The 14,982-nt window shown below is 43.0% G+C and overlaps 1 protein-coding gene across 3 annotated transcripts in view; it reads right to left on the bottom strand.

Moving 5' to 3' along the window:
• Positions 1-4,294: 4,294 nt before the first annotated feature.
• Positions 4,295-14,982, bottom strand: part of ITGA7 (integrin subunit alpha 7) — a 168,547-nt gene continuing 157,859 nt past the window's right edge. For 2 of the 3 annotated variants that reach the window (XM_044288286.1, XM_044288285.1), the window contains exons 22-25: positions 13,087-13,200; positions 12,900-12,998; positions 9,491-9,616; positions 4,295-6,193 (exon numbers count right to left, since the gene is read on the bottom strand). In XM_044288286.1, the coding sequence (XP_044144221.1) occupies positions 6,020-6,193; positions 9,491-9,616; positions 12,900-12,998; positions 13,087-13,200 (513 nt within the window). In that variant the 3' untranslated portion in view covers positions 4,295-6,019. Of the gene's footprint in view, positions 6,194-7,860; positions 7,978-9,490; positions 9,617-12,899; positions 12,999-13,086; positions 13,201-14,982 lie in introns of all 3 variants that reach the window. The other variant, XM_044288288.1, reaches the window with a different exon arrangement.

Below are 14,982 nucleotides of genomic sequence, written 5' to 3'. Positions count from 1 at the left end.
AAGGCAGTTTCCGTGATTCCACCCGGCAGCTTTTAGGCGTGGTATCTGTGCCAAGTTCAGCCTGCAGAAAACTCTTTGTGGACGGCCCTAAGGCTGGGTTCACACTTGAGCGTTGCGCAAACGCGCGTTTTACGCGCGTTTTTGACGCGCATTTTTATGCGCGTTTTTGTAATAGTAAACGCGCGTTTGATGCGCGTTTGTGTGATTCACTACAGTGTCCTATGGCCACAAACGCCCCAAAAGTCGCTCATGTACTTTTTGGAGCGTCGGGCGTTTTACAGCGCGATCGTACGCGCTGTAAAACGCCCAAGTGTGAACCATTCCCATAGGGAATCATTGGTTTCTCCTTGTTGAGCGTTTTACAGCGCGTAGGAACGCGCTGTAAAACGCTCAGGTGTGAACCCAGCCTAAGGGTAACTTCACATAGAGGCTTAAGTGCAGTTTAGGCTAGGTCTACACGACGACATGTGTCACGCGTCACATACGGCACAACTACACTGCAACATGTGTCGCACGACATTTTGTCGCACCAATGTCGCGCAACAATTTTTATAATGATAGTCTATGGTGTCGCACTGCGACATGCTGTGACTGCGACAGTCGCAGAAAAATCCATTTCAAATGGATTTATTGCGATTGTTGCAGTGCGACACCATAGATTATCATTATAAAAATTGTCACGCGAAAAATGTTGTTGTGTAGACCTAGCCTAAAGCTGCATCATTACTGCAACAGAAAAAATGTGATGTCATTTTGATGTGGTTGCGTTTTTACAGGTAAAACACATTATTTAATATGATTCACCCGCAAACACTTTGATAACCACTTAAAAAAAACATTGTTTTGATGCGGTCTGTGTCACCTGTAATTTTATTTCTGACCGTTAAAATCAAGTAGTGACACACATCCTTTTTTCTAATCAGTTTTTATTTTATAATTATAGATGGTTTTAGTCTATTTCCTGAACTTGATTATGGGGGCTGTCATCCTGCCTGAGCTGTTTTAAGCAATGGCTACATTGGTCGTGTGACACCTGTCGCGGCCAGGATCGCTGAGCAGCGGTGATCCCATAGAAATTAATGGGATCGCCGCAGCAGTCAGAAGAAATCCAGCTGTGTTGTTTTTTTTTCTATGGGATCACTGCTGCTCAGCAATCCTGGCCGAGACAGGTGTCGCGCGACCGGTGTAGCCTTGCCTTACAGCAGCCACCATGAGCCATAGACACAACAGATTTAAGATGACTCACTGACTTCTATGGGAGACTTTTCTAGGCATGCTCTGTGGCCTGTGCAGAAGTCATTGGACAAGTAAAGAATAGATAAGGTGTGACCATTACCTACTGTGAATGGTGGATCCTATGTTGTCTGTATAGGTGATATTTGTCATTGTAATCCTGCCTAGAATGATAATGATGAAAAGTGCTGTACAGACCAAGAAGTGGCGACTATTATTAGGCTTAGTGACCAGTGTAAAAAAATGCAGGATTTTAGGATTTATTTTTAAATATAGATAGTAACATGGAAAATGAAGAATAAGAACCTAGACATAAAAACTAGATTAGAAGAGGACCTGTCACCTCTCCTGACATTCCTGTTTTAATAGCGTCATGCATTCCCCATGTAATAACAATTCTGGATCCTCTAGTCTTATGGCTCTAAGTTGTGCCATTCCTTTATTATTTCTACTAGAAGTTATGAATGAATTGCTAGCAGTCTGCAGTAAGGGTACAGAGGGGAGGTAACCAGTTGGGGGCGTGTACCTGCACAGTCTCACTCCAATCAGTACTGCCATTTATAGACTGACAGGTGACAGGTCCTCTCTAAACAATAGGTCATTTTCTGATGGCATTCCCTCTAACTGCACCTCAGCCACTATGTGTGAGCATACCCTTAATATAGCTGTCCCATATTGCAAACTTGTTGCACAAATTTCTGTGACTGAATTAGAGTTCTATTTATATGAATGGGGTTGATTTGGCATCAAGTACATTAATTTCTCGGCCCCATTAAGATGAATGGGTCAGCCGCAATATTTCTATACCGATATCTCTTTAAAGGGGTTGTCTCACCTTAAACATTGGTGGCATATCACTAGGCTATGCCACCAATGTCAGATAGGTGAGGGTCCCACCTCTGGGACCCGCACCTATCTCTAGAATGGGACACCCAAAGCGGAGAAGAACGGACCGCATGTGTGGCTACCCTCTATTTATCTCTATGGGAGTGACGAAAATTGGCTATTTTCGGCACTCCCATAGAAATGGAGGGGGCTGCGCATGCGCAGTACACTCATATTCACTTTGGGAGGTCCGTTCTAGAGATAGTTGTGAGAACCGCACTAATCTGACATTGGTGGCATATTCTAGTGATGTCTGAGGTCCCATCTCTCCAACAGTTTCTGGCCTATATACAGTTTGGACTAGGAACTGAAAAAAAGACATGGTGAAATTACCGCACAGTCATTAGACAGGGTTCTCAGGTCAGCCACAGCCAAAGGCATATAAACAACAGAAAACATGGCACATATACTGGAGGTAACCTGTGCAGCTAGAAAAACGACTGAAAATGGTAACAAGAGTACACGGACAACACGTGCACAGAAAGAGCAATTCTTACTGCAGAAGTCCCCTCAGTAATAATGCTGATATTGGAGACCTCACTATACAGTATACACTCTACTTGTAGACATTTGTGTATTGTCAATCCAAAGAAACACCAATCTTATTGTAGAAATATATTTATTAAGGTAACCATTTTCTAAGAGCTTGCATTAGCCTCATTTGCCATGACAAAAATATTGAATATAAATTACAGTATGCACTGGTCATATATATCACATTCAGTGTAAAGGCACCAGCACCTTGTTAAGATGACATTTACATTGGGACATGAGAAGAGACCACAGTGATCATCAATGAGCAAAAGGATGCATTCAGTTCTATATTCAAGGCACAGTTGATTTCCAGTAGGCGTTTGCAGTTCCGCAGGTGGAAGGTCTTGTCTGATGTCGGGATCTTCTACTACCAAGTATAATATAAGTATAGAAACGTATCTGATCACATTGATCCTTTTCTTCTTGCATTGTGATGATCTAGGTGCTTTCAGGAAAGCTTAGCATTCCTAGTGGACATTCCTCCAAGGAGCTGTATGTACACAGCTACACGCCCAAAGCTCCTCATCATGCTCCTACCCTGATGCGCTATACTGCTTACTCATCGTACAGTATCTTAAAGTGGTTTCCGAGATTTTAACAAACAAAAAAACCTCTTCAAACGCCAATCCCAGTTGCTCCGGTCCCCACTGATCCTGCAGTGATGATGCCACATCTATTGTTTACGTGACCGCTGCAGGCAACCACTGGCCTCAGCAGTTACGTATGAAACCTGACTGCTGAGTCCAGTGACTGGCAGCAGTGGTCTTATGAATGGTGTATGTGACATCACCTTTGCAGGACCAGAGAGGACCAAAGCAACTAGGACCAGAATTTTGGTTCTAAAGTGGTAGGACTTTCAATAGGTAAGGGTTTATTTTTTGTTTATTTTCTACCTCCACCAACTCTGTTCTCCCTGTTTTTTTTATTTATTTTTTATTTTGGAAAACCCCTTTAACAGTCTCCACATGCATCCAGTTCGGCGTTCATATATTACTATGAAAATTCGATAAAATTTTAAGGGACTGCGGGACATTTTCTGAAATGGGCACTGGGCACTCTCTGGAATTTAGAACAACTTGTCACTTGCCAGTGTTTAGACTGATGCCTGCCTCAGTTTGTAGCAAGCTGCAGTACACATGGGCCTTAATCCATAAGGAGGTAAAATGCTGCAATAAAACAGTGGTAAAACAGTATTATAAGAGTGTTATACATCATTTCATTATCACAATTCTTGGGACAAATGATACACCTTATCTTCAGGACACTTTTGCATAATCAGTATTTGGTCAGTGTTTGATAAGTGCTTTCCATCAGCGATTGTTAGCCAGAATTAGGAGTGGAGCCTACACAGGAGTAATGTATAATGGAAAGATTTGCTCCTGGTCTTACTTTTGACCCTTCGCCTAGTTTTGGCTCACCAGAAATGATGGAAATCACTGATCAAACACTGACTACACGCCTTAAGCCTCATTCATTCTGTGTTTCACTGACACTGAACAGCTGAAAAATAATTTTAAAAGCATCTTTTCCTAATGATCCGTGAAACACAGATGCAACACGGATGGCATACGGACCCATAGACTATAATGGACGTGATGGATCCGTGAACACGGACAAAATAGAGCATGCATCCATGCTAAAAACACTGACCCACGGACCGTGCTAAAACACTGATGTCTGAATGCACACATTAAAATGAATGAGGACGTGAGCTGTCCGTGGAGAACACGTACCGCACACGTCCGTGAAACGTGTGAATGAGGCTTTGCTGTGCATGGTGTCATATAATACAGACATCCATTTGTCTACAAATTCTGTTATCATTCATTCTTGGGGAGAACTTAGATAGGCTCTGTAACAGGAGCGCATGTTCCATCAGTGATAACATAAACCTATTGAATGCACAAAACAATACGTTTCTGCTATCATTTCCATGTCACATAATGGAAGAGATTTAACAAAAAACTGCTATAAAGGAAAGCTGGCTTAGTTACCAAAAGCAACCAATCAGATTCCACCTTTCATTTTCCACAGAAGAGTTGAAAAATGAAAGGTGGAATCTGAATTGGTTACTTTGGGTAACTAAGCCAGTGTTCCTTCACACCAGTTTTGATAAATCTCCCCCAAACTGTTTGAACCACCACAGCTCTGTATCCCCCTTCTAATGAAGGCGTGCGGTAATGAATGCTATTTGTAGAAGAGATGAAAGTGTAGTATAGAGGAGTAAAGGCTATTTTGTGACACATGACAGCGCAAACATAAAATGTGAGTCCATTACTACAGTAACAGAAACAAGCTGAAATATGTTAATACACAGAACTGTACTCCATCAATGGCTGGCAGGCGGATCTTTTGCTCCACAGACACGTCCTAGAGTCCATCAGCCATCAATGTTGGTCCTTAGTATAGCAGTACATACAATCAAATCAAACATTATGCATCAATAGTGATATATTAAATAATCAGTGATTAGGATATAGATTTTTTTAAGAATGCAAAAATTTCCTGCTGCCATAAATAATAATAATAATTAGTAGGATTTCATGAACGATATAGATCAGCGTTTTCAAGTTGTTCCTCTCTAGCTGTTGTAGTACTACAACACCCAGGTAAACTTCCATAGCAAATGGAGACGCACAGGCTGAAGACCATTGATCTGATAAACTTACTCGTATATATATATATATTTTTTTTTTACTAGGTCAGCAATCGTACCATTATAGATAGCAGATACTGTATATTGCCCGAATTCATATGAGCTACCAATTTGCACTGCACTGTCGGCACTCAGTAATACGCAGTAATACCAGCTCTCATTCCCGTGACCAGTCTCTGCAGCTGGCGAGCTTTCATTAGGGTCAATTCATTCGGACGTGAAATGCTATATAAGTTGCTGTCCAGGCCGGGTGTGCTATAAGCTAATATTCACTCTCTCACATATATACATAGTGTCAAGTATTGTAATGTATTGTACAGTCTCCTTTATATAAATGTCTGGCTATTCATCTGTACAATCCTGAAAGTCTCCAGGGCAACCAGTGATGCTACAGTATCAGTGACAATGACTGCAGGAAAGAATATATCCACGCTGATCTCCATATCCACTTTTCATTTTCGTCTGTGGCTTTACAATGTGACGTATTTTCCTCGATTTCACTCCATAGGCTGTAATGTGCTGACGCCACAGATGTGACTGTCTGACAGAGCTTAACAATGTAAGCAGCAGAGATGTCTCCACATAGGTTCTCTATATACAAAACAGCATAAAACCAAATATATAAGAAACCACCCAAAACTAAAGGATCCAGCCTTCCTAGTACATGAATAGTTCACAGGAAGGGTCCCAGAAGAAAGATGGCAGAAAATGTTATGAAACGTTGTTTATAGACCCATCTTCAGTCCAATTTGTCACCCAGTCTTTCTTTTTAATGGTCCCTGTCTTCTCCTCTAGGACCATGGGTCGCTCTTCCCGGGGAATTTTCACAGCATGGTATTGTGGGAGCTTCTCATCCTGGTAATTCTTTCTCTTAAAAAACCCACACTAAGAAAAAAAAAAGAAAAAAAAAAGAAACATTATTTGAGAAGGGTGGGATGTAGGTTTCCTTGGCCATGGTTAGTAGTCATTTGGAAAAACATCTGATGCTGCCCATTTTTCCTATTCATTATGAAGGAATGGTTACCATGCCTCCATGCACATTAGATTATTGTGAGTTGAACCTAGAGAGGCTATTGAAGGGTTGTGGATGAATGGCGATAATATAAGGTGGGTAGTAGTTGTACGTAGTAGTAGACAGAAGCCTGCAGGTAAAAAGCTGTTGAGGAGGGCTAAATCCTCCCTGGGGTTTGGGCAGATATTGAGATGAGGTGTCCACAGAGAGAACACACAGCAACAATCACTTACTGGGAACAAACTGTTCCTTCTTGATAATTGTCTGTTCGTTACAGGTGGTGAACGCTAAATGTTTACCTGCAGCAATCACCTCCACTCACCCTCATACACATTTACTGTTTCTGGGCAGTAGATCAATGTTTACACAGCATGACCTGCTGCCCAGAAATGATCATTTAGGTGTCCGCACCAGCAATGCCTCCACCCGATGAATGAGCATTGGCTCGTTCATCGGGTGATCGGCTGTACCTTTAGGCCAAACAATGCGGCTCGGGTGCGAACCCATTCACTTCAATGGGGCCGCAAAAGATGCGGACAGCACTCCGTGGGCTTCCGATCCGTGCCTCCGTTTGCACCGCATCTCCCGGATTGTGGACCTATTCAAGTGAATGGGTCCGCATCCGTGATGCAGGGTGCACACAGCCGGTGCTCGTGTATTGTGGACCCGCTGTATGCGGGCCGCAATACGGCCATGGCCAGGCAACGGGCATGTGCATGAGCCCTAAAGGTGACCTTTTTTTAACTCACTATGACACTGTTTTTAAATTAAATGATTTGCCCAAAAAAAACTTTTAAAATAGCGTTAATATCATTGCTGTACTCACTACAGTATCTCAGGCAGTCCAATGGAGCAAGGATCCTCTACCTGCGGGCCTCCAGCTATTGCGAAACTACTAATCCCAGCATGCCCTAATAGCTGTAGACTGTCCAGGCATGCTGGGAGTTGTAGTTTTGCAACAGCTGGTGGGCCGCAGGTTGAGCATGCCTGCTATAGAGAATGAATGGAGTGGAAGCGCACATGCTAGATCTCCCACTCCATTTGGATGGGGGGAATGGGACCCACGTTCGCGAGATCTGTGGAGGTCCCAGCAGTCAGACCTGCACTTATCTAACAGTTTTCCCCAATACTGTGGATAGTAGATAACTTCCAACCAGAAGAAAAACAGTTTACATACAGCATGCTTCAAGTATAAAAACACACAAAAACAACATCTGTGCTAAGCCAGACTATACCGACAACATGCCCATACCAAAACAGAATGACCAAATAACCAAAAGAACATGAAGAACCCATGTTAACACTTTTTTCAAGAGTGAATTATCAAAATTAGAACTACAAAAAATAAAAATAAAATGCAATTGATAATAATATATATTTTTTTACTTTTTGTACAGTTTAGTCTAACTTATCCACTGGTCATTAAAGAGTTAACCAGTAAATGCTTATTCAACATGGTTAGTTGTCAGCCATCACAGTATTAGACTGGAAATATGGAGCACTATGCAAAAACTCATAACACGCGCGTGCCGGGTGTTACCAGCTAAGCCTCTTCTTTGGCTTGCCTATCTAGCTCAGAGGGCTGCACCCCCAGACGTGCTCGGTAGTAATTTGTGGTGAACTTGGATTCTGCCGATTCCCTCTTGAAGAAGCCACACTGAAAGGACCATTTGGAAAAAAATGTTGATATATACTGTCAAGGTTCATCAAGCGTGAAGACATGATGGAGTCAAATGGAGTATACAGCAGTGCTGATGGACTATGCATCAAAAGGAATAGATGCAGAATATTCAGCTACAGTATATCTCTGTAAAGCCACCAATGTAAAAAACTTGCAATGAGAAAATATATTCGGATAGGAGAAATATAGACCTGAGGCTATGATAGAACCCGCAATATTACATTATATCAGGGGTTCCGTATGGGGTTTGCATAATTTTTTTCAGCAAGAATAGTGCAGCATCCAAAGTCATTCTTGCTCTCAAAATGACAAGAACCTCAATGTAACCCCTCACTGAATGTGATAGCGCAGGGGGAGAATGTCTGTATGTGGGTAAGGCCTCATGCACACGACCGTTGTGTGTTTTGCGGTCCGCAAATTGCATAACGACACGGACAGCCATTGATATAACTGCTTATTCTTGTCCGCAAAACGGACGGCTCGGACCAAAACATCATGTGCATGGGGCCTAAGTAACTGGATCAATGATAGAAAACAGAGGGTGGTTATTAACGGTACACACTTAGATTGGGTCACTGTCACTAGTGGGGTACCTCGGGGGTCAGTATTGGGCCCTATACTCTTAAATATATTTATTAATGATCTTGTAGAAGGCATGCATAGTAAAATATCAATTTTTGCAGATGACACTAAGGCTACTTTTACACTAGCGTTCGGGTGTCCGCTTGTGAGCTCCGTTTGAAGGGGCTCACAAGCGGACCCGAACGCTTCCGTCCAGCACTAATGCATTCTGAGTGGACGCGGATCCGCTCAGAATGCATCAGTCTGGCAGCGTTCAGCCTCCGCTCCGCTCAGCAGGCGGACACCTGAACGCTGCTTGCAGCGTTCGGATGTCCGCCTGGCCGTGCGGAGGCGTGCGGATCCGTCCAGACTTACAATGTAAGTCAATGGGGACGGATCCGTTTGAAGATGACACACTATGGCTCAATCTTCAAACGGATCCGTCCCCCATTGACTTTACATTGAAAGTCTGGACGGATCCGTCTGAGGCTACTTTTACACTTAGAAATTTTTTAACAATATAATGCAGACGGATCCGTACTGAATGGAGCCACCGTCTGCATTATATGAGCGGATCCGTCTGAGACGGATCCGCTCTGAACGCAAGTGTGAAAGTAGCCCAAACTGTGTAAAGTAATTAACACGGAAGAGGACAGTATACTACTACAGAGGGATCTGGATAGATTGGAGTCTTGGGCAGAGAAGTGGCAGATGAGGTTATGCACCTTGGAAGGAATATGCAAGTCACCCGTACATACTAAATGGTAAAACACTGGGTAACACTGATATGTAAAAGGACTTAGGAATTTTAGTGGGCAGCAAACTAAGCTGTAGAAACCAGTGTCAGGCAGCTGCTAACAAAGCCAATAAGATAATGGGTTGCATCAAAAGGAGCATAGATGCCCGTGATGAGAAAAAATCATCCTACCTTCCAGAGGATTAAAACCAGCAGTAAGAGGAGCAGAATGCCAGCCAGAACTGCAATAAGGATAATCCACCAGGGAATGCCTCCGTGAACCACAACATCGAGATCTGAATACAGCATCATGGAAATCTGCAAAGGTCCAAAATTAGGGATCAGTTACATGGTTCCCACAAAAAACTGTCAATTTCCTTATGTTTGTATGTAACCTTAATTATATGGAATTAAAGGGCATCTGTCAGCAGATCTGTACCTAATGAAACTGGTTGACCTGTTGTATGTGCGCTTGGCAGCTGAAGGCATCTGTGTTGGTCCCATGTTCATATGTGTTCATATATTGCTGAGAAAAATGATGTTTTAATACAGTTGCAAGAAAAAGTATGTGAACCCTTTGGAATGATATGAATTTCTGCACAAATTGGTCATAAAATGTGATCTGATCTTCATCTAAATCACAACAATAGACAATCACAGTCTGCTTAAACTAATAACACACACAGAATTAAATGTTACCATGTTTTATTGAACACTTCATGTGAACATTCACAGTGCAGGTGGAAAAAGTATGTGAACCCCTAGACTAATGACATCTCCAAGAGCTAATTGGAGTGAGGTGTCAGCCAACTGGAGTCCAATCAATGAGATGAGATTGGAGGTGTTGGCTACAGCTGCCCTGCCCTATAAAAAAACACACACCAGTTCTGGATTTGCTTTTCACAAGAAGCATTGCCTGATGTGAATGATGCCTTGCACAAAAGAGCTCTCAGAAGACCTACGATTAAGAATTGTTGACTTGCATAAAGCTGGAATGGGTTATAAAAGTATCTCCAAAAGCCTTGCTGTTCATCAGTCCAGGGTAAGACAAATAGTCTATAAATGGAGAAAGTTCAGCACTGATGCTACTCTCCCTAGGAGTGGCCGTTCTGTAAAGATGACTGCAAGAGCACAGCGCAGACTGCTCAATGAGGTGAAGAAGAATCCTAGAGTGTCAGCTAAAGACTTACAAAAGTATCTGGCATATGCTAACATCCCTGTTAGCGAATCTACGATACGTAAAACACTAAACAAGAATGGATTTATTGTAAGGATACTACAGAGGAAGCCACTGCTGTCCAAAAAAACATTGCTGCACGTTTACTGTTTGCACAAGTGCACCTGGATGTTCCACAGCAGTACTGGCAAAATATTCTGTAGACAGATAAAACCAAAGTTTAGTTGTTTGGAAGAAACACACAACACTATGTGTGGAGAAAAAGAGGCACAGCACACCAATATCAAAACCTCATCCCAGCTGTGAAGTATGGTGGTGGGGGCATCATGGTTTGGGGCTGCTTGGCTGCGTCAGGGCCTGGACGGATTGCTATCATCGAAGGAAAAATGAATTCCCAAGTTTATCAAGGAGAACTTAAGGCCATCTGTCCACCAGCTGAAGCTCAACAGAAGATGGGTGTTGCAACAAGGCAATGACCCAAAGCATAGAAGAAAATCAACAACAGAATGGCTTAACCAAAAGAAAATACGCCTTCTGGAGTGGCCCAGTCAGAGTCCTGACCTCAACCTGATTGAGATGCTGTGGCAAGACCTCAAGAAAGCGATTCACACCAGATTTCCCAAGAATATTGGTGAACTGAAACAGTTCTGTAAAGAGGAATAGTCAAGAATTACTCCTGACCGTTGTGCACGTCTGATCTGCAACTACAGGAAACGTTTGGTTGAAGTTATTGCTGCCAAAGGAGGTTCAACCAGTTATTAAATACAAGGGTTCACATACTTTTTCCACCTGCGCTGTGAATGTTTACATGGTGTGTTCAATAAAAACATGGTAACATTTAATTCTTTGTGTGTTATTAGTTTAAGCAGACTGTGATTGTCTATTGTTGTGACTTAGATGAAGATCAGATCACATTTTATGACCAATTTGTGCAGAAATCCAATCATTCCAAAGGGTTCATATACTTTTTCTTGCAACTGTATATGCAAATGAGTCTCCAGGAGCAACGGGGGTGTTGCCATTACACCTAGAGGCTCAGCTCTCTCTGAAACTGCCACAGACTCTGCACTCTGACAGGACCAGGCAGTGATAACATTGTAACGCCTGGCCCTGTCAATCACACTGCAGAGGGTGCGGCAGTTACAGAGAGAGCAGAGCCTCTAGGTGTAATGGCAACACCCCCATTGCTCCTAGAGGCACATTTGCATATATTTAAAAGTGTAACTTTATTTTTATTTTTTGCTAATGTTTAGGGACAGGTATAGGGAACATTTTTCGAATATACTTTATTTAGGGAAAAACTTTATTTATACTAGAAAACTAGGGCTGAAATGTCCCTCAACTGCAATCTTTTTCAGAGCCACTGCTAAGGGATATCCATCTTCACAACAGCGCTGCTGAATGAAGTTTATATATCTATTTATATATTAATATATACTTTATTAGCCCTACTATATGAGGGAGCAGCACTGCGCTAGTAGGAAGATGGATGTCTCTTAGCAGCGGCTGCTGAGGGACATTTCAACCCTAGTTTTCTAGTATAAATAAAAGTTTTTCCTAAATAAAGAACATCACAAAAATGTTCCCTATCCCTGTCCCTAGCCATTAGCAAAAAAAAAAAAAAAAACAGTTACTCTTTAACCATCATTTTTCTCACCAATGTGGACACATATGAACATAGGACCGACACAGATGCCTTCAGCTGCCAAGCGCACATGTAACAGGTCAGCCAGTGTCATAGGGACAAATCTGCTGACAGATGCCCTTTATTGGCAGCAGACATTCCTAAGCTCTGTATAAAGAATACAATATAGGGCAGGAGTGCACAATATTTTCCAGTTAAGGTCCACATCGTCAGACAAAACCATCCTAAGGGCCCCAAAAAAACAAACCTTAAAGGGCTATTACCAAGTGAAACATTTATGGCACATTGAACGTATATAGCATAAATGTCTGATAGATGCTGGGCTCTCATCTTATAGGAGGATACGTGTGAGGCAGCATGTGTTTGCTCAGATGGTCGGGGGTTCCACACAATGGTACTGTGGGCCTTATGTGGCCCAGAGCTGCAGGTTGTCCAACCCTGCTACAGACATTAATAGAAAGACAATGGAAGAACGGACCGGCACTCGCTGTTAGTGCATAATCTTGTGATTTATTGTCACATTCCAGTGACTGCGTTTCGGCATACAATCTGCCTTTATCAAACTTTATCAACAGTTTGATAAAGGCAGATTGTATGCTGAAACGCCGTCACTGGAATGTGACAATAAATCACAAGATTATATACTAACAGCGAGTGCCGGTCCGTTCTTCCTTTGATCTACATGGGACTCCTGCCCTGGGACACGCGCACCGCCACTCTATCTCCCGCAGTGCCGATCGATATTTTGTACACATTAATAGAAAGACATCAGGGCGTACCTGTGTTGTAGCATCTCTTAGCACCAGGTTTTTAATACTAGACTTGACAGTAATGTTTGCCCTGATCACCACTTCTATGTTACTTCCAGATGGATAATCCTGTATATAACAAAATACACGAGAAGATTAGAAAAAAGGCTCAAAGCTGCAACGATTCAAGTAATACTGAAATAATAGATGTAGTCACCTCTAAGAAGCTGCTATTCCAAACCCGTCCGTGGACGTTGAGCACCACCTGCTGGTCAAAGCTGTATAGTGGACATCTAAATACTACACATTGTGCAGTTCCTCGTTCACAGTCCTTAAAAAGAGAGCAAACATTCAGTAGTGATATAAGGGATCATGCACACGACCGTTGGATGTTTTGCAGTCCGCAAATTGCGGATCCACAAAACATGGATACCAGACATGTGCATAGAGCTGGCCCCAATAGAACAGTCCTATCCTTGTCCGTAATGCGTACAATAATAGGGCATGTTCTATTTCTCTGTGGAACGGCCATGTGGACATATGGATACAGAATGCACACGTAGTCCTTTCTCTTTTTTTTGCGGCCCCATTGAAGTGAATGGTCCATGTACGGTCTGCAAAAAGTAACGGACATGAAAAAAAGCATGAGCCCTAAAGTGAAATTCTCTTCTTTGAATTGTGGGAAAGCTTAACTGCACATCTCCCTCTCCATATATGAACGGATATAAAGGATAGCTTCCAACTTCCGACTTGGTTCCAAACACCTACAAGGTGACCCTTCCATCTCCTAAGCAGTGATTGCCAGTTTAGATTTTGTTAGCAGCCCGCATATGTTCGTGGGCGATCTTTTTTCACAAGTCCGGCGAGGCACAGGTAAGCCCTTACCTGTGCCTGTGCGTGAGCCGGTCTGAAAACAAGTGCGGTCACCGGGAGCAGGCAGTTCCGAGAACAGCCCGATGAAGGCCCCCGGCGGCTGTTCTCGGAACTGCTTGCTCCCGCTGACCGCACTTGTTTTCAGACCGGCTCGCGCACAGGCACAGGTAAGGGCTTACCTGTGCCTCGCCGGACTTGTGAAAAAAGATGGCAGCCCGCATATGTTCGCGGGCGAACAATGCGAACTGGCCATCACTGCTCCTAAGCCTAGTAGCATCATGTTTACTGTTTGATTCACCATCAGACCTTGAGCTGGGACTCCCGTGCCATGTGGAGCTTTATTGGTTCCCCAAAGGGTTTCTTTTTCTCCACAGAGATAGATTGTTGACTTCATATGACAGAAATTGTTCTGGTTTAATGAATGATCTTTTCCCCATTTTTCCCTTATTTTCCTTCTCAGAGCCCTTTCCCTCAAACCCTCTTCCTCCTGCACCCTTCTTATTTTTGCCCTCTGGCCACTATATCGGGCCGACCTAGGCTTCGGCATAAAGCGTATGTATTCACCCTGCGCAACTGGACCAAACTATTGATGGACTCAGTCGTTACATCTGGGGTGACCAGTTTTGACTATAATATTAAGCACCATTGAGCCCTGAGACTGATCGTATGGTCATATGGGCCCAACCACATTGTCCAGAAAAGTTTCCCTTATGTTCTGTTTTTGTTCTTGTGCAAAATTTCAATTAAAACTTCCTAAAATATAGTGTAAAGCTACAGCCACATCGCATGTTCTTTAAAGACTGACTGTAAGGACCACAAATATGCATGGTGTATTAGCCCTACAGTCAACAGTGCGCCCCATCTCCCGTTTAGGCGGGATGTACAGGAAGCACTCTGAGGGTACATGTACACCTCTAAATTTGAAGTGTATTTCAATGTATAAAGCGCTCCTATTACAAGCCAAAATATCCGTCAGAACTGTTTGAAAACAGCCCATTTGGCGCTCGGCACTGTTTATATGGTGAATATTGGAGCCGTTTTTAAAAAAGCATTTCAAGCAGGGCATGTCACTTCTTGAAGCATTTTACGTGAATAAGAGGGTGTAGAATACTCTCTAAGGCCAGTTTCACACTGGCGTTAAGCTTTTCCGGCAGGCTGTTCCAGCTGGATCCGTACTACCGTGCTGCCAGAAGTCCAGAGATCCAGCCGCAGCACGGAAAACATGCTGAGAGGCGGCCGG

The sequence above is a fragment of the Bufo gargarizans genome, chromosome 3 (genome assembly GCF_014858855.1).
Source record: "Bufo gargarizans isolate SCDJY-AF-19 chromosome 3, ASM1485885v1, whole genome shotgun sequence".
Classification (NCBI taxonomy): domain Eukaryota; kingdom Metazoa; phylum Chordata; class Amphibia; order Anura; family Bufonidae; genus Bufo; species Bufo gargarizans.
Note: the sequence above shows the minus strand (reverse complement) of the source record. Positions and strands in the feature narration are given on the sequence as shown.